The 24,104-nt window shown below is 57.7% G+C and overlaps 1 protein-coding gene across 1 annotated transcript; it reads left to right on the top strand.

Moving 5' to 3' along the window:
- LOC125687463 (cysteine and histidine-rich protein 1-like) lies at positions 1-24,104 on the top strand. Its single transcript, XM_048932620.1, is given in 8 exon segments — positions 1-41; positions 93-183; positions 233-729; positions 1,097-1,286; positions 1,289-1,394; positions 1,397-1,475; positions 16,197-16,408; positions 23,709-24,104. Coding segments are annotated over 5 exon segments (822 nt in total). The 5' UTR covers positions 1-41; positions 93-183; positions 233-729; positions 1,097-1,253; the 3' UTR covers positions 24,101-24,104.

Raw genomic sequence — 24,104 nt, 5'->3', positions numbered from 1 at the left:
AGCTCCCAGAGGCCTACACTCAATAGGGATGGATTGGCAAGGTCCTTGCAGCTCCCAGAGGCCTACACTCAATAGGGATGTGGATTGGCAAGGTCCTTGCAGCTCACAAGTGGGTCCTTGCAGCTCACAGAGGCATAGAGTCAGTAGGGATGGGTTGGCAAGGTCCTTGCAGCTCACAAGTGGGTCCTTGCAGCTCCCAGAGGCCTACACTCAATAGGGGATGGATTGCAAGGTCCTTGCAGCTCTCAGAGGCCTACACTCAGTAGGGATGGATTGGCAAGGTCCTTGCAGCTCACAGAGGCATAGACTCAGTAGGGATGGGTTGGGGAAGGTCCTTGCAGCTCACAAACGGGTCCTTGAAGCTCACAGATGCATAACGCCTCTAGGGATGGGTTGGAAAGGTCCTTGCAGCTCCCAGAGGCCCGGACCGGTCCCAGCTTTGCCCGCCAGGTCCTGGCAGGCGCAACGAAGCTCCCCCTGCCCCGTGTCCGTTTCAGTGCACCAACGGGCACCTGATGTGCGCGGCTGCTTCTTGGAAAGGTCCTTGCAGCTCACAAATGGGTCCTTGCAGCTTCCAGAAGAATAACATCTTAGGGATGGGTTGGAAGGGTCCTTGAAGATGATGGCAGGGTCCTTGCAGCTCCCCAGAGGCCTACACTCAGTAGGGATGGGTTGGAAAGGTCCTTGCAGCTCCCAGAGGCATCGACTCAGTAGGGATGGGTTGGCAAGGTCCTTGCAGCTCACAGAGGCCTACACTCAATAGGGATGGGTTGGAAAGGTCCTTGCAGCTCCCAGAGGCCTACACTCAGTAGGGATGGGTTGGGAAGGTCCTTGCAGCTCACAGAGGCCTACACTCAATAGGGATGGATTGGCAAGGTCCTTGCAGCTCACAGAGGCCTACACTCAATAGGGATGGGTTGGAAAGGTCCTTGAAGCTCCCAGAGGCCTACACTCAGTAGGGATGGATTGGCAAGGTCCTTGCAGCTCACAAGTGGGTCCTTGCAGCTCCCAGAGGCCTACACTCAATAAGGATGGGTTGGCAAGGTCCTTGCAGCTCAACAGAGGCATCGACTCAGTAGGGGATGGGTTTGGCAAGGTCCTTGCAGCTCCCAGAGGCCTACACTCAATAGGAATGGATTGACAAGGTCCTTGCAGCTTCACACCTCCGCAAACCGCTCCAGCTTCGCCCGCCAGGTCCTGGCAGGTGAAACGAAGCTCCCTCCCATCCGTTTCAGTGCACCAACGGGCACCTGATGTGCGCCGGCTGCTTCATCCACCTGCTGGCGGGGACGCGCGGCTGAAGGAGGAGCAGGCCACGTGCCCCAACTGCCGCTGCGAGATCAGCAAGGCGCTGTGCTGCCGCAACCTGGCCGTGGAGAAGGCGGTCAGCGAGCTGCGGCCGAGTGCGGCTTCTGCATGCAGCAGTTCCCCAGGGCCCTGCTGGAGAGGCACCAGAGCGCAGAGTGCCACGACAGGTGGGGGCTGCATGGGGCTCTATGGGGCTGCATGGGGCTGCATGGGGCTCTGGATGGGGCTCTGTATGGGGCTGTATGGGGCTGTATGGGTTTGGATGGGGCTCTGGATGGGGCTCTGGATGGGGCTGGATGGGTATGCATGGGGCTCTATGGGGCTCTATGGGGCTCTGGATGGGCGGGATGGGGCTCTGGATGGGGCTCTGGATGGGGTTCTGGATGGGGCTCTGGATGGGGCTGTATGGGTTTGCATGGGGCTCTATGGGGCTCTATGGGGCTGGATGGGGCTCTGGGGGTTCTATGGGGTTATATGAGGTTACATGGGGCTCTATGGGGCTGCATGGGGCTGCATGGGGCTCTGGATGGGGCTGTATGGGTTTGCATGGGGCTCTGCATGGGCTCTGGATGGGGCTGTATGGGTTTGCATGGGGCTGGATGGGGCTCTGTATGGGGCTGTATGGGTTTGCATGGGGCTCTATGGGGCTCTATGGGGCTCTATGGGGCTGCATGGGGCTCTGGATGGGGCTCTGGATGGGGCTCTGGATGGGGCTGTGGATGGGGCTGTATGGGTTTGCATGGGGCTGGATGGGGCTCTATGGGGCTGCATGGGGCTGGATGGGGCTGGATGGGGCTCTGTGGGGCCGGATGGGCTTCTATGGCGGTCTATGGGGTTATATGGGGTTGTATGGAGCTGTACGGGGTTATATGGGGTAACGTGGGGCTGTATGGGGCTCTATGGGGTTACATGGGGCTCTATGGGGCTGTATATGAGGTTATATGGGGCTGTGTAGGGCTCTGTGGGGCTCCATGGGTTTCTATGGGGCTCTATGGGGCTCTATATGGAGCTCTATGGGGCTTTGTGGGGCTGTATATGGGGTTATATGGGCTGTGTAGGGCTCTATGGGGCTCTATGGGGTTATATGGAGCCGTATGAGGTTATATGGGGTTGTACGGGGTTTATATGGGGTTACGTGGGGCTCTATGGGGCTCTATGGGGTTACGTGGGGCTGTATGGGGCTGTATGTGGCTCTGTATGTGGCTCTATGGGGCTGTATATGGGGTTATATGGGGCTGTGTAGGGCTCTATGGGGCTCTATGGGGTTATATGGGGGCTGTATATGGGGCTGTATGAGGTTATACGGGGCTCTATGGAGCTCTATGGGGCTGTATGAGGTTATATGGGGCTCTATGGGGTTACGTGGGGCTGTATTGGAGCTCTGTGGGGCTGGATGGGGCTGGATGGGGTTCTATGGGTTCTGTGGGGTTCTATGAGTTATATGGGGCTCTATGGGGCTGCATGGAGCTGCATGGAGCTGCATGGGGCTCTGGATGGGGCTCTGGATGGGGCTGTATGGGTTTGCATGGGGCTCTATGGGGCTGCATGGGGCTGGATGGGGCTCTATGGGCTCTGGAGCTCTATGGGGCTCTATGGGGTTACGTGGGGTTCTATGGGGCTCTATGGGGTTGTCTGGGACTGTATGGGGTTATATGGGGCTCTGTGGAGCTGTAGGAGGTTATATGGGGTTACGTGGTGCTCTATGGGGCTGGATGGGGCTCTATGGGGCTGTATGGGTTTGCATGGGGCTCTATGGGGCTGCATGGGGCTGGATGGGGCTCTGTATGGGGCTGGATGGGGCTCTATGGGCTGGATGGGGTTGTATGGGGCTGCATGGGGCTGCATGGGGGTTCTGTGGGGTTCTATGAGGTTATACGGGGCTCTATGGGGCTCTATGGGGCTGGATGGGGTTGTATGGGGCTGCAATGGGGCTGCACGGGGTTCTGTGGGGTTCTATGAGGTTATACGGGGCTCTATGGGGCTCTATGGGGCCTGGATGGGGTTGTATGGGGCTGCATGGGCTGCATGGGGTTCTGTGGGGTTCTATGAGGTTATACGGGGCTCCATGGGGCTCTATGGGGCTGGATGGGGCTCTCTATGGGGCTGGATGGGGCTCTATGGGCTGGATGGGGTTGTATGGGGCTCTATGGGGCTCTATGGGCTGCATGGGGCTGCATGGGGTTCTGTGGGGTTCTATGAGGTTATACGGGGCTCTATGGGGCTGGATGGGGTTGTATGGGGCTGGATGGGGTTGTATGGGGCTGGATGGGGTTGTATGAGGTTGTATGGGGCTCTATTGGGCTTCTATGGGTCTGGATGGGCTTCTATGGGGCTGTGTGGGGCTCTATGGGGCTGGATGGGGTTGCATGGGCTGCATGGGGCTGCATGGGGTTCTATGAGGTTATATGGGGCTCTATGGGGCTCTATGGGGCTGGATGGGGTTGTATGGGGCTCTATGGGGCTCTATGGGGCTGATGGGTTGTATGGAGCTCTATGGGGCTCTATGGGGCTGCATGGGGTTCTGTGGGGTTCTATGAGGTTATACGGGGCTCTAAGGGGCTCTATGGGGCTGGGATGGGGTTGTATGAGGTTGTATGGGGCTCTGTTGGGCTCTATGGGTCTGGATGGGCTTCTATGGGGCTGTATGAGGCTCTGTGGGGCTCTGTGAGGCTCTATGGGGCTGGATGGGGTTGTGTGGGGCTCTGTGGGGCTCTATGGGGCTGTATGGGGTTGTGTGGGGCTCTGTGGGGCTCTATGGGGCTGGATGGGTTGTATGGGGCTCTATGGGGGCTCTATGGGGCTCTATGGAGCTCTATGGAGCTCTATGGAGCTCTATGGGGCTGTATGAGGTTTATGGGGCTGTATATGGGGCTCTATGGGGCTCTATGGGCTTCTGTGGGGTTCTCTGAGATTATACAGGGTTATAAGGGGCTCTATGGGGCTGGATGGGGTTGTATGGGGCTCTATGGGGCTGGATGGGGTTATATGGAGCTGTATGAGGTTATATGGGGTTGTACGGGCTTATATGGGGGTTATGTGGGGCTCTATGGGGCTTGTATGGGGCTCTGTGGGGCTCTGTGGGGCTGTATATGGGGCTCTGTGGGGCTGTATATGGGGCTGTATGGGGCTGTATGGGGTTATATGGGGCTGTATGGAGCTGTATGGGGTTTTTATGGGGTTACGTGGGGCTCTATGGGGTTATGTGGGGCTGTATGGGGGCTCTATATGTGGCTCTATGGAGCTCTATGGAGCTCTATGTGCTCTATGGTGTTGTATGGGACTGTATATGGGGCTCTATGGGGTTATATGGGGCTCGATGGGGTTATATGGGGCTCGATGGGGCTGTATGAGGTGACATGGGGCTGTATATGGGGCTCTATGGGCTTCTATGGGGTTCTATGAGGTTATATGGGGTTACATGGGGCTCTGTGGGGCTGGATGGGGCTCTATGGGGTTGTATGGGGCTCTATGGGGCTTTATGGGGTTATATGGAGCCGTACGAGGTTATATGGGGTTGTACGGGGTTATATGGCGTTACGTGGGGCTCTATGGGCTCTATGGGGCTCTATGGGGTTACGTGGGGCTCTATGGGGCTCTATATGTGGCTCTATGGGGCTCTATGGGGTTCTATGGGGCTCTATGGGGCTGTATATGGGCTGTATGGGGCTCTGGGGGGTTGTATGGGGTTATATGGGGCTGCATGGGGCTGCATGGGCTGGATGGGGTTCTATGGGGTTCTGTGAGGTTATATGGGGTTACATGGGGCTCTGTGGGGCTGCATGGGGCTGCATGGAGCTCTGTATGGGGCTCTGGATGGGGCTGTATGGGCTGTATGGGTTTGCATGGGGCTCTATGGGCTCTATGGGGCTCTATGGGGCTCTATGGGGTTACGTGGGGCTCTATGGGGCTCTATGGGGTTGTATGGGACTGTATGGGGTTCTATGGGCTCTATGGGGTCGTATGGGACTGTATGGGGTTATATGGGGCTCTGTGGAGCTGTAGGAGGTTATATGGGGTTACGTGGGGCTGTATGGGGTTGTATGGGGGCTCTATGGGGCTGGATGGGCTTCTATGGGGTTCTGTGAGGTTATATGGGGTTACATGGGGCTCTATGGGGCTCTATGGGGCTGGATGGGGTTATATGGGACTGTATGGGGCTGTATGGGCTCTGTGGGTTCTCTATGGTTTCTCTATGGGGCTCTATGGGGGGCTCTGGGGGGTTGTATGGGGTTATATGGGGCTGCATGGGGTTCTATGGGGTTCTATGAGGTTATATGGGGTTACATGGGGCTCTGTGGGGGCTGGATGGGGCTCTATGGGGCTGGATGGGCTTCTATGGGGCTCTATGGGCTTCTATGAGGTTACATGGGGCTCTTTGGGGCTGGATGGGGCTCTATGGGGTTGTATGGGGCTCTATGGGGCTGGATGGGGTTCTACGGGGCTGGATGGGCTTCTGTGGGGTTCTATGAGGTTATATGGGGTTACATAGGGCTCTGTGGGGCTGGATGGGGTTGGATGGGGTTATATGGGGCTCTGTGGGGCTGGATGGGGTTGTATGGGGTTATATGGGGCTCTATGGGGGCTGGATGGTGTTACATGGGGCTCTGTGGGGCTGGATGGGGCTGTATGTGGCTCTATGGTTCTCTGTGGGGCTGCATGGGGCTGCATGGGGCTGCATGGGGCTGGATGGGGTTCTATGGGGTTACATGGGGCTCTGTGGGGCTGCATGGGGCTGCATGGAGCTCTGGATGGGGCTCTGGATGGGGGCTCTGGATGGGGCTGTATGGGTTTGCATGGGGCTCTATGGGGCTGCATGGGGCTGGATGGGGCTCTTTGGGCTCTATGGGGCTCTATGGAGCTCTATGGGGCTCTATGGGGTTACGTGGGGCTGTATGGGGTTGTATGGGCTGGATGGGCTGGATGGGGTTGTATGGGGCTCTATGGAGCTCTATGGAGCTCTATGGGGCTGTATGAGGTTATATGGGGCTGTATTTGGGGCTCTATTGGGCTCTATGGGTCTGGATGGGCTTCTATGGGGCTGTATGGGGTTGTGTGGGGCTCTGTGGGGCTCTATGGGGCTGGATGGGGCTCTATGGGGCTGGATGGGGTTGTATGGGGCTCTATGGGGTTGTATGGGGCTGTATGAGGTTATATGGGGCTCTATGGGTCTCTATGGGGCTGTATGAGGTTATATGGGGCTCTATGGGGCTCTATGGGCTTCTATGGGTTCTATGAGGTTATACAGGGTTATAAGGGGCTCTATGGGGCTGGATGGGGTTATATGGGGCTGTATGGGGGCTCTATGGGGTTATATGGAGCTGTATGAGGTTATATGGGGTTGTACGGGCTTATATGGGGTTATGTGGGGCTGTATGGGGCTGTATGGGGCTCGTATGGGGCTCTGTGGGGCTCTGTGGGGCTGTATATGGGGCTCTGTGGGGCTGTATATGGGGCTGTATGGGGTTGTATGGGGTTATATGGGGCTGTATGGAGCTGTATGGGGTTATATGGGGTTACGTGGGGCTCTATTGGGTTACGTGGGGCTGTATGGGGCTCTATATGTGGCTCTATGGAGCTCTATGGAGCTCTATGGGGCTCTATGGTGTTGTATGGGACTGTATATGGGGCTCTATGGGGTTATATGGGGCTCGATGGGGCTGTATGAGGTGACATGGGCTGTATATGGGGCTCTATGGGCTTCTATGGGGTTCTATGAGGTTATACAGGGTTATATGGGGGCTCTGTGGGGCTGGATGGGGCTGTATGGGGTTATATGGGGCTCTATGGGGTTGTATGGGGCTCTATGGGGCTTTATGGGGTTATATGGAGCCGTATGAGGTTATATGGGGTTGTACGGGGTTATATGGGGTTATGTGGGGCTCTATGGGGCTCTATGGGGCTGTATGGAGCTCTATGGGGCTCTATGGGGTTACGTGGGGCTCTATGGGGCTCTATGGGGCTCTATGGGGTTGCATGGGGCTCTGTGGGGCTCTGTGGGGCTGCATGGGGCTCTGTATGGGGCTGTATGGGTTTGCATGGGGCTCTATGGGGCTGGATGGGGTTGTATGAGGTTGTATGGGGCTCTATTGGGCTCTATGGGTCTGGAATGGGCTTCTATGGGGCTGTATGGGTTGTGTGGGGCTCGATGGGGCTGGATGGGGTTGTGTGGGGCTCTGTGGGCTCGATGGGCTGGATGGGGTTGTGTGGGGCTCTGTGGGGCTCTATGGGGCTGGATGGGGCTGTATGGGGCTCTGTGGGGCTCTATGGGGCTGGATGGGGTTATATGGGGCTCTGTGGGGCTCTATGGGGCTGGATGGGGCTGTATGGGGCTCTGTGGGGCTCTATGGGGCTGGATGGGGGTTGTATGGGGCTCTATGGGGCTCTATGGAGCTCTATGGAGCTCTATGGGGCTGTATGAGGTTATATGGGGCTGTATATGGGGCTCTATGGGGCTCTATGGGCTTCTATGGGGTTCTATGAGGTTATACAGGGTTATAAGGGGCTCTATGGGGCTGGATGGGGTTATATGGGGCTCTATGGGGGCTGGATGGGGTTATATGGAGCTGTATGAGGTTATATGGGGTTGTACGGGCTTATATGGGGTTATGTGGGGCTCTATGGGGCTCTATGGGGCTGTATGGGGCTCTATGGGGCTCTGTGGGGCTGTATATGGGGCTCTGGGGGCTGTATATGGGGCTCTGAGGGCTGTATATGGGGCTGTATGGGGTTGTATGGGGTTATATGGGGCTGCTATGGAGCTGTATGGGGTTATATGGGGTTACGTGGGGCTCTATGGGGTTATGTGGGGCTGTATGGGGCTCTATATGTGGCTCTATGGAGCTCTATGGAGCTCTATGGGGCTCTATGGTGTTGTATGGGACTGTATATGGGGCTGTATGGGGTTATATGGGGCTCTATGGGGTTATATGGGGCTCGATGGGGCTGTATGAGGTGACATGGGGCTGTATATGGGGGCTCTATGGGCTTCTATGGGGTTCTATGAGGTTATACAGGGTTATATGGGGCTCTGTGGGGCTGGATGGGGCTGTATGGGGCTGTGTAGGCTCTATGGGGCTTTATGGGGTTATATGAGCCGTATGAGGTTATATGGGGTTGTACGGGGTTATATGGGGTTACGTGGGGCTCTATGGGGCTCTATGGAGCTCTATGGGGCTCTATGGGGTTACGTGGGGCTCTATGGGGCTCTATGGGGCTCTATGGGGTTGCATGGGGCTCTGTGGGGCTCTGTGGGGCTGCATGGGGCTCTGTATGGGGCTGTATGGGTTTGCATGGGGCTCTATGGGGCTGGATGGGGTTGTATGAGTTGTATGGGGCTCTATTGGGCTCTATGGGGTCTGGATGGGCTTCTATGGGGCTGTATGGGGTTGTGTGGGGCTCGATGGGGCTGGATGGGGTTGTGTGGGGCTCTGTGGGGCTCGATGGGGCTGGATGGGGTTGTGTGGGGCTCTGTGGGGCTCTATGGGGGCTGGATGGGGCTGTATGGGGCTCTGTGGGGCTCTATGGGGCTGGATGGGGTTATATGGGGCTCTGTGGGGCTCTATGGGGCTGGATGGGCTGTATGGGGCTCTGTGGGGCTCTATGGGGCTGGATGGGGTTGTATGGGGCTCTATGGGGCTCTATGGAGCTCTATGGAGCTCTATGGGGCTGTATGAGGTTATATTGGGGCTGTATATGGGGCTCTATGGGGCCTCTATGGGCTTCTATGGGTTCTATGAGGTTATACAGGGTTATAAGGGGCTCTATGGGCTGGATGGGGTTATATGGGGCTCTATGGGGCTGGATGGGGTTATATGGAGCTGTATGAGGTTATATGGGGTTGTACGGGCTTATATGGGGTTATGTGGGGCTCTATGGGGCTCTATGGGGCTGTATGGGGCTCTATGGGCTCTGTGGGGCTGTATATGGGGCTCTGTGGGGCTGTATATGGGGCTCTGAGGGGGCTGTATATGGGGCTGTATGGGGTTGTATGGGGTTATATGGGGCTGTATGGAGCTGTATGGGGTTATATGGGGTTACGTGGGGCTCTATGGGGTTATGGTGGGGCTGTATGGGGCTCTATATGTGGCTCTATGGAGCTCTATGGAGCTCTATGGGGCTCTATGGTGTTGTATGGGACTGTATATGGGGCTGTATGGGTTATATGGGGCTCTATGGGGTTATATGGGGCTCGATGGGGCTGTATGAGGTGACATGGGGCTGTATATGGGGCTCTATGGGCTTCTATGGGGTTCTATGAGGTTATACAGGGTTATATGGGGCTCTGTGGGGCTGGATGGGGCTGTATGGGGCTGTGTAGGGCTCTATGGGGCTTTATGGGGTTATATGGAGCCGTATGAGGTTATATGGGGTTGTACGGGGTTATATGGGGTTACGTGGGGCTCTATGGGGCTCTATGGAGGCTCTATGGGGCTCTATGGGGTTACGTGGGGCTCTATGGGGCTCTATGGGGCTCTATGGGGTTGCATGGGGCTCTGTGGGGCTCTGTGGGCCTGCATGGGGCTCTGTATGGGGCTGTATGGGTTTGCATGGGGCTCTATGGGGCTGGATGGGGTTGTATGAGGTTGTATGGGCTCTATTGGGCTCTATGGGTCTGGATGGGCTTCTATGGGGCTGTATGGGGTTGTGTGGGGCTCGATGGGGCTGGATGGGGTTGTGTGGGGCTCTGTGGGGGCTCGATGGGGCTGGATGGGGTTGTGTGGGGCTCTGTGGGGCTCTATGGGGCTGGATGGGGCTGTATGGGGCTCTGTGGGGCTCTATGGGGCTGGATGGGGTTATATGGGGCTCTGTGGGGCTCTATGGGGCTGGATGGGGCTGTATGGGGCTCTGTGGGGCTCTATGGGGCTGGATGGTGGTTGTATGGGGCTCTATGGGGCTCTATGGAGCTCTATGGAGCTCTATGGGCTGTATGAGGTTATATGGGGCTGTATATGGGGCTCTATGGGGCTCTATGGGCTTCTATGGGGTTCTATGAGGTTATACAGGGTTATAAGGGGCTCTATGGGGCTGGATGGGGTTATATGGGGCTCTATGGGGCTGGATGGGGTTATATGGAGCTGTATGAGGTTATATGGGTTGTACGGGCTTATATGGGGTTATGTGGGGCTCTATGGGGCTCTATGGGGCTGTATGGGGCTCTGTGGGGCTCTGTGGGGCTGTATATGGGGCTCTGTGGGCTGTATATGGGGCTGTATGGGGTTTGTATGGGGTTATATGGGCTGTATGGAGCTGTATGGGGCTCTATGGGGTTACGTGGGGCTCTATGGGGCTCTATGGGGTTGTATGGGACTGTATGGGGTTACGTGGGGCTCTATGGGGCTGTATATGGGGCTCTATGGGGCTGGATGGGCTTCTATGGGGTTCTGTGAGGTTATATGGGGTTACATGGGGCTCTATGGGGCTGGATGGGGCTGGATGGGGCTCTATGGGGCTCTATGGAGCTGTATGAGGTTATATGGGGTTTACAGGGTTATATGGGGTTGTATGGGGCTGGATGGGGCTCTATGGGGCTGTATGGGGCTGTATGGGGCTCTATATGTGGCTCTATGGGTTGTATGGGGCTGGATGGGGCTCTATGGGGTTGTATGGGGTTGTATGGGGCTGGATGGGGCTCTATGGGGTTGTATGGGGCTGGATGGGGCTCTATGGGGTTGTATGGGGTTGTATGGGGCTGGATGGGGCTCTATGGGGTTGTATGGGGCTGTATGGGGCTCTATGGGGTTGTATGGGGTTGTATGGGGCTGGATGGGGGCTCTATGGGGTTGTATGGGCTGTATGGGGCTCTATATGGGTCTCTGGGTCTCTGTGGGCTGTATGGGGCTCTATATGTGTCTCTATGGGTCTCTATGGGCTCTATGGGTTTCTATGGGCTCTATGGGGCTGGATGGGGCTCTATGGGGGTTGTATGGGGCTGGATGGGGCTCTATGGGGTTGTATTTGGTTATATGGGCTGTATGGGGCTGTATATGGGGTTATATGGGGCTGTGTGGGGCTCTATGGGGCTGTATGAGGTCTGTGGGTTCTATGGGGCTCTATGGGCTTGCATGGGGCTGTATGGGGTTGCGTGGAGCTCTATGGGGCTCTATGGGGGTGGTGTGGGTTTATGTGGGGCTCTATGGGCTTGTATGGGGCTGTATGGGGGTCTGTGGGATCTATGGGGTTGGGTGTGGGGGTTATGGCATTATATGGGGCTGTATGGGGCTGTATGGGATCTATGGGGCTGGGGTGTGGGGGGTTATGGCGTTATATGGGGCTGTATGGGGCTGTATGGGATCTATGGGGCTGGGTGCGGGGGTTATGGCGTTATATGGGGCTGTATGGGGCTGTATGGGATCTATGGGGCTGGGTGCGGGGGTTATGGCGTTATATGGGGCTGTATGGGGCTGTATGGGATCTATGGGGCTGGGTGCGGGGGTTATGGCGTTATATGGGGCTGTATGGGGCTGTATGGGATCTATGGGGTTGGGTGCAGGGTTATGGCATTATATGGGGCTGTATGGTATCTATGGGGTTGGGTGCAGGGTTATGGCGTTATATGGGGCTGTATGGGATCTATGGGGTTGGGTGCAGGGTTATGGCATTATATGGGGCTGTATGGGATCTATGGGGTTGGGTGCAGGGTTATGGCGTTATATGGGGCTGTGTGGGGCTGTATGGGATCTATGGGGTTGGGTGCAGGGGTTATGGCGTTATATGGGGTTGTATGGGGCTGTATGGGATCTATGGGCTGGGTGCAGGGTTATGGCATTATATGGGGCTGTATGGGATCTATGGGGCTGGGTGCAGGGTTTATGGCGTTATATGGGGCTGTATGGGATCTATGGGGGCTGGGGTGCAGGGTTATGGCGTTATATGGGGCTGTGTGGGGCTGTATGGGATCTATGGGGTGGGTGCAGGGTTATGGCGTTATATGGGGTTGTATGGGGCTGTATGGATCTATGGGGCTGGGTGCAGGGTTATGGCATTATATGGGGCTGTATGGGATCTATGGGGCTGGGTGCAGGGTTATGGCGTTATATGGGGCTGTATGGGATCTATGGGGCTGGGTGCAGGGTTATGGCGTTATATGGGGCTGTATGGGATCTATGGGGTTGGGTGCAGGGTTATGGCGTTATATGGGGCTGTATGGGATCTATGGGGTTGGGTGTGGGGTTTATGGCGTTATATGGGCTGTATGGGATCTATGGGGTTGGGTGCGGGGTTATGGCGTTATATGGGGCTGTATGGGATCTATGGGGTTGGGTGTGAGAGTTATGGCGTTATATGGGGCTGTATGGGATCTATGGGGTTGGGTGCGGGGTTTATGGCGTTATATGGGGCTGTATGGGGTTGTATGGGGTTGTATGGGGTTTTATGGGGGTGGGGTCGTGGGTCGGGGTCAGGGTCATGGAGGGGGGTCATGAGATGAGGTCAGGGTTATGGGGTCAGGGTCGTGGTGTTGGTTTGGGGTCGTGGTGTTGTGGGGTCGTGGTTTGGGGTCACGGTGTTGTGGGGGTCGTGGTGGGATGGGGTGACGTTTGGGGGTCGTGGGTGTTGTGGGGTCGTGGTGTTGTGGGGTCATGTGTGGGGTGGTGGGGATGCGGGGTCAGGTTGTGGGGTGGGCTTGGGGTCACAGCGTCATGGGGGGGGTTGGGTTGGGGTCACGGGGTTGCGGTGCTGTGGGGTCATGGGGGTTGTGGGGTCATAGGGTTTGGGGGTCATGGTGTGGGGTTGTGGGGTCATGGGGTTGGGTTGGGGTCTTGGGGTTGGGGTGTTATGGGGTTATGGGGCCATGATGTTGGGGTGTTGGTGGGGTCATGGGGTTGGGGGTCATGGTGTTGGGTTGGGGTCACGGTGTTGGGTTGTGGGGTCGTGGGGTTGGGTTGGGGCCATGGGGTTGTGGGGTCATGGGGTTGGGGTGTTGCTGGGGTCATGGGGTTTGGGGGTCACGGTGTTGGGTTTTGGGTCATGGGGTTGTGGGGCCATGGGGTTGTGGGGTTGTGGGATCATGTGGTTATGGGGCCATGGTGTTGGGGTGTTGTGGTATCATGGGGTTGGGTTGGGGTCATGGGGTTGTGGGGTCGTGGGGCTGTGGGGTCATGGGGTTGTGGGGTTATAGGGTTGTGTTGGGGTCATGGTGTTGGGGTGTTGTGGGGTCATGGTGTTGTGGGTCACAGTATGGTATGGTGGGGTGTTGTGGGGCCACGGGGGTGTTGTGGGGTCATGGGGTTGGGTTGTGGGGTCATGGGGTTGTGGGGTCGTGGGGTTGTGGGGCCATGGGGGTTGGGTTGGGGCCATGGGGTTGTGGGGTCATGGGGTTGTGGGGGTCATGGGGTTGGGGGGTTATAGGGTTGGGCTGGGGGTCGTGGGGTTGGGGTGTTGTGGGGTCATGGGGTTGTGGGGTCATGGGGTTGTAGGATCATGGGGTTGGGTTGTGGGGTTGTGGGGCCATGGGGTTGTGGGGCCATGGGGTTGTGGGGTCATGGGGTTGTGGGGTGATGGTGTTGGGGTGTTGTGGGGTCATGGGGTTGGGTTGGGGTCGTGGGGTTGTGGGGTCATGGGGTTGTGGGGTCATGGGGTTGGGTTGGGGTCATGGGGTTGTGGGGTCATGGGGTCATGGGGTTGTGGGGTCTTGGGGTTGTGGGCCATGGGGTTGGGTTGTGGGGTCATGGGGTTGTAGGATCATGGGGTTGTGGGGTCATGGAGTTGGGTTGTGGGGTTCTGGGGCCATGGGGTTGTGGGGCCATGGGGTTGTGGGGCCATGGGGTTGGGTTGGGGTCATGGTGTTGGGGGTGTTGTGGGGTTATGGTGGTGTGGGGTCACTGTATGGTGTGGTGGGGTGTTGTGGTGTCATGGGGTCGTGAGGTCGTGGGGTCATGGGGTTGTGGGGTCATGAGGTTGTGGGGCCATGGGTCGTGGGGCCATGGGGTTGTAGGATCATGGGGTTGGGTTGTGGGGTTGTGGGGTCATGGGGTTGTGGGGTCATGGGGTTGGGTTGGGGTCACGGTGTTGGGATGTTGTGGGGTTATGGGGTTGTGGGGTCATGGGGTTGCGGGGTTGTGGGGTCATGGGGTTGTAGGGTTATGGGGTTGGGTTGTGGGGTCATGGGGTTGTGGGGTCATGAGGTTGTGGGGTCATGGGGTTGTGGGGCCATGGGGTTGGGTTGTGGGGGCCATGAGGTTGGGTTGGGGTCATGGGGTTGTGGGGCCAAGGGCTTGTAGGGTCATGGGGTTGTGGGGTCATGGGGTCGTGGGGTTTGTGGGGTTGGGTTGGGGTCATGGGGTTGGGTTGTGGGGTTGTGGGGACATGGGGTTGTGGGGTCATGGTGTTGTGGGGTCACAGTATGGTATGGTGGGGTGTTGTGGGGTTGTGGGGCCATGGGGTTGGGGTGTTGTGGGGTCGTGGTGTTGGGTTGTGGGGTCATGGAGCCCATGGGGTCGACAGACCCCAATTTCTTCCCTTTAGAGCTACCAGAACCAACTCTTGTGCCCATTTGGGGGCACTTTGGGGCCATTTTGTCCCCATGGGGTCAGCAGACCCCAACCTCTTCCCCATAACCAAGCCCCATAACCAAGTCTTGTGCCCACCTGGTGGCACTTTGGGGTCACTTTTGTCCCCATGGGGTCAACAGACCCCCATCAAATCCCTCCATAACCCCCATAACTGAGCCCTGTGCCCATTTGGGGGCACTTTGGGGTCACATTGGGGCCATTTTGTCCCCATGGGGTCAACAGACCCCAACCTCTTCCCTCCATAACCCCCATCCCCAAGGCTGGTCCCCATTTTGGGGTCGCTCACGTTGACTTTTCTCCCCCTCCTGCCCCCAAATCCCCCCCCATCTCCCCCTCCTGCCCCCCCATCCCCCCCCCCCCCCGCCCCCATCCGCAGGGTGACACAAATCCAAGGCTGGTCCCCATTTGGGGTCACTGATGTTGACTTTTCTCCCCCTCCTGCCCCCAAATGCCCCCCATCTCCCCCTCCTGCCCCCCACCCCCCTGTTTTGCCCCTTCTGTAGGGTGACGCAGTGCAAATCCAAGGCTGGTCCCCATTTGGGGTCACTGATGTTGAGTTTTCTCCCCCAGCTGCCCCAAATCCCCCCCATCTCCCCCTCCTGCCCCCCACCCCCCCTGTTTTGCCCCCCATCCTCAAGGTGACACAGATCCAAGGCTGGTCCCCATTTGGGGTCGCCCACGTTCACTTTTCTCCCCCTCCTGACCCCAAATCCCCCCCATCTCCCCCTTTTCCCCCCCCCATCCACGGGGTGATGCAGTACAAATCCAAGGCTGGTCCCCATTTGGGGTCACTGATGTTCACTTTTCTCCCCCTCCTGACCCCAAATTCCCCCCCATCTCCCCCTGCTGCCCCCCACCCCCCTGTTTTGCCCCTTCTGTAGGGTGACGCAGTGCAAATCCAAGGCTGGTCCCCATTTGGGGTCACTGATGTTGACTTTTCTCCCCCTGCTGCCCCCAAATCCCCCCATCTCCCCCTCCTGCCCCCCAATTCCCCCTCCTGCCCCCCACCCCCCTGTTTTGCCCCCCCCCCATCCTCAAGGTGACACAAATCCAAGGCTGGTCCCCATTTGGGGTCACTGATGTTGACTTTTCTCCCCCCCAACCCCAAATCCCCCCCCCATCTCCCCCTCCTGCCCCCCACCCCCCCCTTTCCCCCCCCCCCCATCCGCAGGGTGACACAAATCCAAGGCTGGTCCCCCTTTGGAGTCACTGATGTTGACTTTTCTCCCCCTCCTGCCCCCCACCCCCCCCTTTTTACCCCCCCCCCCCATCCATAGGGTGATGCAGTACAAATCCAAGGCTGGTCCCCTTGGGGTCTCTGATGTTGACTTTTCTCCCCCTCCTGCCCCCCATCTCCCCCTTTCCCCCCCCCATCGGCAGGGTGACGCAGTGCAAATACAAGCGCATCGGCTGCCCCTGGCAGGGCCCTTTCCACGAGCTGACGGTGCACGAAGCCGAGTGCACCCACCCCACCAAGACGGGCAAGGAGCTGATGGAGATCCTGGACGAGATGGACCAGAGCCGCAAGAAGGAGATGCAGCTCTACAACAGCATCTTCAGCCTGCTCAGCTACGAGAACATCGGCTACACGGGTAAAAAGGGGGGGTGATGGGATGGGGGGGGGGTTGGGGGCAGCTGTGGGGTGGGGGGGTGACCTGTGGGGTGGGGGCACCTATGGGGTGGTGGGGGACATCATGGAGGGGGCTTCCTATGGGGTGGTGGGGGCAGCTGTGGGGTGGGGGGGGGGCACCTATGGGGTGGGGGCACCTATGGGGTGATGGCATGGTGATGGGGGGCACCTATGGGGTGGTGGGGGCACCTATGGGGTGGGGGGAGGCACCTATGGGGTGGTGGCATCATGGTGGGGGCTTCCTATGGGGTGGTGGGGACACCTATGGGGTGGGGGGGAGGCACCTATGGGGTGGTGGCAGGGTGGTGGGGGCAGCTATGGGGTGGTGGCATCTCATTGGGGACCCATGGGGTGGTGGGGGGCACCTATGGGTTGGTGGCATCATGGAGGGGGCACCTATGGGGTGGTGATGGGGAGCTGTGGGGTGGGGGGGGCAGCTATGGGTGGTGGGGGGCACCTATGGGGTGGTGGCATCATGAAGGGGGCAGCTATGGGGTGGTGGGGGCACCTATGGGGTGGTGGCATGGTGGTGGGGGCACCTGTGGGGTGGTGGGGGCACCTATGGGCTGGGGGGGGGCACCTATGGAGTGGGGGGGGGCACCTATGGGGTGGTGGGGGGCATCATGGTGGGGGCTTCCTATGGGGTGGGGGGGGCACCCATGGGGTGGTGGGGGGCACCTATGGGGTGGTGGCACCATGGTGGGGGCACCTATGGGGTGGTGGGGGCTGCTATGGGGTGGTGATGTCATGGTGGGACCCATGGGGTGGTAGTGGCAACTATGGGGTGGTAGGGGCACCTGTGGGGTGGGGACACCTATGGGGTGGGGGAGGCACCTATGGGGTGGGGGGGGCACCTATGGGGTGGTGGGGGGGCACTGTGGGGTGGTGGCATGGTGGTGGGAGCACCTATGGGGTGCTCACGTTGACTATGAGGTGGTGGGGGCTGCTATGGGGTGCTGGGGGCAGCTGTGGGGTGGGGGGGGGCACCTATGGGGTGGTGGGAGCACCTATGGGTGGGGGGGGGGGCACCTATGGGGTGGTGGGGGCAGCTATGGGGTGGTGGGGGCTCCTATGGGGTGGGGGCACCTATGGGGTGGTGGGGACATCATGTGGGGGCTTCCTATGGGGTGGGTGGGGGCACCTTGGGGTGGGGGAGGCACTATGGGGTGGTGGCATCATGGTGGGGGCTTCCTATGGGGTGGTGGGGACACCTATGGGGTGGGGGAGGCACCTATGGGGTGGTGGCAGGGTGGTGGGGGCAGCTATGGGGTGGTGGCATCTCATTGGGACCCATGGGGTGGTGGGGGGCACCTATGGGTTGGTGGCATCATGGAGGGGGCACCTATGGGGTGGTGATGGGGGAGCTGTGGGGTGGGGGGGGCAGCTGTGGGGGTGGGGGGGGCACCTATGGGGTGGTGGCATCATGGAGGGGGCACCTATGGGGGTGGTGATGGGGAGCTGTGGGGTGGGGGGGGGCAGCTATGGGGTGGTGGGGGGCACCTATGGGGTGGTGGCATCATGAAGGGGCAGCTATGGGGTGGTGGGGGGCTGCTATGGGGTGGTGGGGGGCTGCTATGGGGTGGTGAGGGCATCTATAGGGTGGTGGCATCTCATTGGGACCCATGGGGTGCTGGGGGCAGCTATGGGGTGGTGGGGGGCACCTATGGGGTGATGGGGGCACCTATGGGGTGGTGGCATAATGGTGGGGGCACCTATGGGGTGGTGGGGGCACCTATGGGGGTGGGTGGCATGGTGGTGGGGGCAGCTATGGGGTGGTGGGGGGCACCTATGGGGGGGGTGGGGGCTGCTATGGGGTGGTGGGGGCACCATGGTGGGGGCACCTATGGGGTGGTGGCATTGTGGAGGGGGCTGCTATGGGGTGGTGGGGGACCTATGGGGTGTGGGGGGGAGCTGTGGGGTGGTGGGGGCATTGCAGTTCCCATTGGGATCCCATTGGGATTCCTACTGGATTCCCATTGCAGTTCCCATTGGGATCCTATTGAGGTTTCCATTGGGATCCTATTGGGATCTCACTGCAGTTCCCATTGGGTTCCCATTGGGATCCTATTGAGGTTCCCATTGGGATCCCATTGGGATCCTATTGAGGTTTCCATTGGGATCCCATTGGGATCCCATTGGGATTCCTACTGGATTCCCATTGCAGTTCCCATTGGGATCGTAATGGGATCCCAATGGGAACCCCAGTAAAGTTCCCATTGGGGTTCCCTGGGGTTTCCTGTTCCATTTCCCATTGGGATCTTATTGGGATCCCATCGGGATCCCATTGCAGTTCCCCTTGTGGTTCCCATTGGGATCCTTTTCGGGTTCCTACTCGAATTCCCATTTGTGTTCCCATTAGGATCCCATTGAGATCCTATTGGGGTTCCCATTGGGATCCCATTGCTGTTCCCATTGCTGTTCCCATTGGGATCCCATTGGGATCTTATTGGGATTCCCATTCTGTTCCCATTGGGATCCCATTGAAATCCTACTGGGGATCCTATTTGGTTTCCCATTGGGATCCCATTGCTGTTCCCATTGGGATCCTATTGGGGTTCCTATTGGGATCCCATTGGGATTCCTACTGCAGTTCCCATTGTGGTTCCCATTGGGATCCCATTGAGGTTCCTATTGGGGTTCCCATTCTGTTCCCATTGGGATCCCATTGAGATCGTACTGGGGATCCTATTTGGTTTCCCATTGGGATCCTATTGAGGTTCCTATTGGGATTCCCATTGGGATTCCTACTGCAGTTCCCATTGTGGTTCCCATTGGGATCCTATTGGGGTTCCTATTGGGATCCCTTTGGGATCCTATTGGGGTTCCTATTGAGGTTCCCATTGGGATCCTATTGAAGTTCCTATTGGGTTCCCATTGGGATCCTATTGAGGTTCCTATTGGGTTCCCATTGGGATCCTATTGAAGTTCCTATTGGGTTCCCATTGGGATCCTATTGAGGTTCCTATTGGGTTCCCATTGGGATCCTATTGAGATTCCTATTGGGTTCCCATTGGGATCCTATTGGGGTTCCTATTGGGATTCCCATTGGGATTCCTACTGCAGTTCCCATTGTGGTTCCCATTGGGATCCTATTGAGGTTCCTATTGGGGATCCTATTTGGTTTCCCATTGGGATCCCATTGGGATCCTATTGGGGTTCCTATTGGGATCCTGTTGCTGTTCCCATTGCTGTTCCCATTGGGATCCTATTGAGGTTCCTTTTGGGATTCCCATTGGGATCTTTTGGGGATTCCCATTCTGGTTCCCTTTGGGATCCCATTGCAGTTCCCATTCCCGTTGGGATCCCTTTGGGGTTCCTATTGGAATTCCCATTGGGTTCCCTTTGGGGTTTCCATTGGGTTCCCATTGGGATCCCTTGGGGGTTCCCATTCCATTTCCCATTGGGATCTTATTGGGTTTCCCATTGGGATCCCATTGGGATCCTATTGGGGCTCCTATTGGGGTTCCCATTGGGATTCCTATTGCAGTTCCCATTGTGGTTGCCATTGGGATCCTTTTGGGGTTCCCATTGGGTTCCCATTGGGATCTTATTGGGGTTCCCATTGGGATTCCTACTGCAGTTCCCATTGGTTTCCCACTGGGATCCTTTTGGGGTTCCTATTGGGATTCCCATTGGGATCCCATTGGGATTCCCATTGCAATTCCCCTTCTTTTCCCATTGTTTTCCCTTTGGGATTCTGTTGGGTTCCCATTGGGATCCCATTGCAGTTCCCATTCCTGTTGAGATCCTTTTGGGTTTCCCATTGGGATCCTATTGGGGTTCCTATTGGAATTGCCATTGGGATCCTATTGGGATCCCTTGGGGTTCCCGTTCCATTTCCCATTGGGTTCCCATTGGGATCCTATTGAGGTTCCCATTGGGTTCCCATTGGGATCCTATTGAGGTTCCTATTGGGTTCCCATTGGGATCCTATTGAGATTCCCATTGGGATCCTATTGAGGTTCCCATTGGGATCCTATTGAGGTTCCCATTGGGTTCCCATTGGGATCCTATTGAGGTTCCTATTGGGTTCCCATTGGGATCCTATTGGGGTTCCTATTGGTTTCCCATTGGGATCCTATTGAGGTTCCTATTAGGGTTCCCTTTGGGATCCTATTGAGGTTCCTATTGGGTTCCCATTGGGATCCTATTGAGGTTGCTATTAGGGTTCCCTTTGGGATCCTATTGAGGTTCCCATTGGGATCCTATTGAGGTTCCCATTGGGTTCCCATTGGGATCCTATTGAGGTTCCCATTGGGATCCTGTTGAGGTTCCTATTGGGATCCTATTGAGGTTCCTATTGAGGTTCCCATTGGGATCCTATTGAGGTTCCCATTGAGGTTCCCATTGGGATCCTATTGAGGTTCCCATTGGGTTCCCTTTGGGATCCTATTGAGGTTCCTATTGGGATCCCATTGGGATCCTATTGAGGTTCCTATTGGGTTCCCTTTGGGATCCTATTGGGTTCCCGTTCCATTTCCCATTGGGATCTTATTGGGTTTCCCATTGGGATCCCATTGGGATCCTGTTGGAGTTCCTATTGGGATTCCCATTGGGATTCCTATTGCAGTTCCCATTGTGGTTGCCATTGGGATCCTTTTGGGGTTCCCATTGGGTTCCCATTGCAGTTCCCATTGGGATCCTATTGAGGTTCCCATTGGGTTCCCATTGGGATCCTATTGGGTTCCCGTTCCATTTCCCATTGGGATCTTATTGGGGTTCCCATTGGGATTCCTACTGCAGTTCCCATTGGTTTCCCACTGGGATCCTTTTGGGGTTCCTATTGGAATTCCCATTGGGTTCCCTTTGGGATCCTATTGAAGTTCCTATTGGGTTCCCATTGGGATCCTATTGAGGTTCCTATTAGGGTTCCCTTTGGGATCCTATTGAGGTTCCTATTGAGGTTCCCATTGGGATCCCATTGAGGTTCCTATTGGGGTCCTATTGTGGTTCCTATTGGGTTCCCATTGGGATCCTATTGGGTTCCTATTGGGATCCTATTGAGGTTCCCATTGGGATCCTATTGGGATCTCACTGCAGTTCCCATTGGGATCCTATTGAGGTTCCCATCGGGTTCCCATTGGGATCCTATTGAGGTTCCTATTGAGGTTCCCATTGGGATCCTATTGAGGTTCCCATTGGGATCCCATTGGGATCCCACTGCTGTTCCCATTGGGTTCCCATTGGGATCCTATTGAGGTTCCTATTGGGTTCCCATTGGGATCCCACTGCAGTTCCCATTGTGGATCCCATTGGGATCCTATTGGATTCCCATTGGGATCCTATTGAGATTCCTATTGGGTTCCCATTGGGATCCTATTGAGGTCCCCATTGGGATCCTATTGAGGTTCCTATTGGGGATCCTGTTGGGTTCCCATTGGGATCCTATTGAGGTTTCTATTGAGGTTCCCATTGGGTTCCCATTGGGATCCCACTGCTGTTCCCATTGGGTTCCCATTGGGATCCTATTGGGGATCCTTTTGGGGTTCCCTTTGGGATCCCATTCATGTTCCTATTGAGGTTCCTATTGAGGTTCCCATTGGGTTCCCATTGGGATCCCACTGCAGTTCCCATTGTGGATCCCGTTGGGATCCTATTGGGGATCCTTTTGGGGTTCCCTTTGGGATCCCATTCATGTTCCTGTTGGGGTTCCCTTTGCTGGGCCCCCTGCCACCCTTTTGGGGTCCCCACGGGGGTCCCTGTCCCATGGGGTCGAGGCCATTTGCCACCACTGTATGGGGTGGGGGGCCCTCTATGGGGTTTCTATGGGGTGGGGGCCCTCTATGGAGTGGGGGGCTCCTCTATGGGGTTTCTATGGGCTTGGGGCTTCATATGGGGTGGGGGCCTCTCTATGGGGTTTCTATGGGGTGGGGGCTCTCTATGGGGTGGGGGCCTCTCTATGGGGTTTCTATGGGGTTGGGGCCCCCTATGGGGTGGGGGGCTCCTCTATGGGGTTTCTATGGGCTTGGGGCTTCATATGGGGTGGGGGCCTCTCTATGGGGTTTCTATGGGGTGGGGGCTCTCTATGGGGTGGGGGCCCTCTATGGGGTGGCGGATTCCTTTATGGGGTTTCTATGGGGTTGGGACCCTCTATGGGGTGGGGGCCCTCTATGGTTAGGGTTAGGGTTAGGGGTGGGGGGCCCCTCTGTGGGGTTTCTATGGGGTGGGGGGGCCCCTCTATGGGGTTTCTATGGGGTGGGGGGCCCCTCTATGGGGTTTCTATGGGGTGGGGGGCCCTCTATGGGATTTCTATGGGGTGGGGGCCCTCTATGGGGTGTGGGGCCCCTCTATGGGGTGGGGGGCCCCTCTATGGGGTTTCTATGGGGTGGGTCCCTCTATGGCTGCTTTGGTTGGTGGGACCCCAGGAGACCCCTTTTGAGGGGGGGGGGGTTCTGGAGGGGTCAGGGGACACCGGTGCCCCTTTGGGGACAACTGGGGACCACGGTGACATTTGGGGCCCAATTGGGGGGGGGGGGTGACAGAGGTGGTGGTGACCCCCCCCCCCCACTGAGCCCCCACCCCACCAAGAGGCGACAGCCCCACAGCGTCCCCAAACCCTGCTGTGCCCCCACATCCACAGGGACCCACAGGGACCCCATGATGTCCCCAATGCCCCCATTGTGCCCCATTGTCCCCATTGCCCCCAATGCCCCCATTACCCCCAATGCCCCCAATGCCCCCATTACCCATAATGCCCCCATTGCCCCCATTGCCCCCAATGCCCCCATTGCCCCCAATGCCCCCAATGCCCCCATTGCCCCCAATGCCCCCAATGCCCCCATTGCCCCCATTACCCATAATACCCCCAATGCCCCCAATGCCCCCATTGCCCCCAATGCCCCCATTGCCCCCAATGCCCCCAATGCCCCCAATGCCCCCAATGTCCCCAATGCCCCCAATGCCCCCAATGCCCCCAATGCCCCCAATGCCCCCATTGCCCCCAATGCCCCCATTGCCCCTCTCACCTCCATTGCCCCCATTGCCCCCCTCACCCCATTGCCCCCATTGCCCCCAATGCCCCCAATGCCCCCATTGCCCCCATTGCCCCCCTCACCCCCATTGCCCCCAATGCCCCCCCTCACCCCATTGCCCCCCTCACCCCATTGCCCCCTTCACCCCCATTGCCCCCATTGCCCCCAATGCCCCCAATGCCCCCATTGCCCCCATTGCCCCCAATGCCCCCCTCACCCCATTGCCCCCCTCACCCAAATGCCCCCCCTCACCCCATTGCCCCCCTCACCCCCTGCTCTCCCCCTGCACAGAGGTTCAGTTCCGCCCTTACCGCACGGACGACTTCATCACTCGCCTGTACTACGAGACGCAGCGGCTGACGGTGCTCAACCAGACGTGGGTGCTGAAGGCTCGCGTCAACGACTCCGAGCGCAACCCCAACCTGTCGTGCAAGCGCACGCTGTCCTTCCAGCTCATCCTCAAGAGCAAAGTCAGCTCCCCCCTCGAATGCTCCTTCCTCCTCCTCGAGGGTCCCTACGACGACGTCCAGATCAACCCGGTCATTTACCACTTTGTTTTCACCAACGAGAGCAACGAGACCGACTACGTCCCGCTGCCCATCGTCGACTCGGTGGAGTGCAACAAACTGCTGGCGGCCAAAAACATCAACCTGCGCCTCTTCCTCTTCCAGAGACAGAAGTGAAGGC

The sequence above is a fragment of the Lagopus muta genome (genome assembly GCF_023343835.1).
Source record: "Lagopus muta isolate bLagMut1 chromosome 3 unlocalized genomic scaffold, bLagMut1 primary SUPER_3_unloc_3, whole genome shotgun sequence".
Taxonomy (NCBI): domain Eukaryota; kingdom Metazoa; phylum Chordata; class Aves; order Galliformes; family Phasianidae; genus Lagopus; species Lagopus muta.
This window is presented reverse-complemented; position numbering and strand designations above follow the sequence as displayed.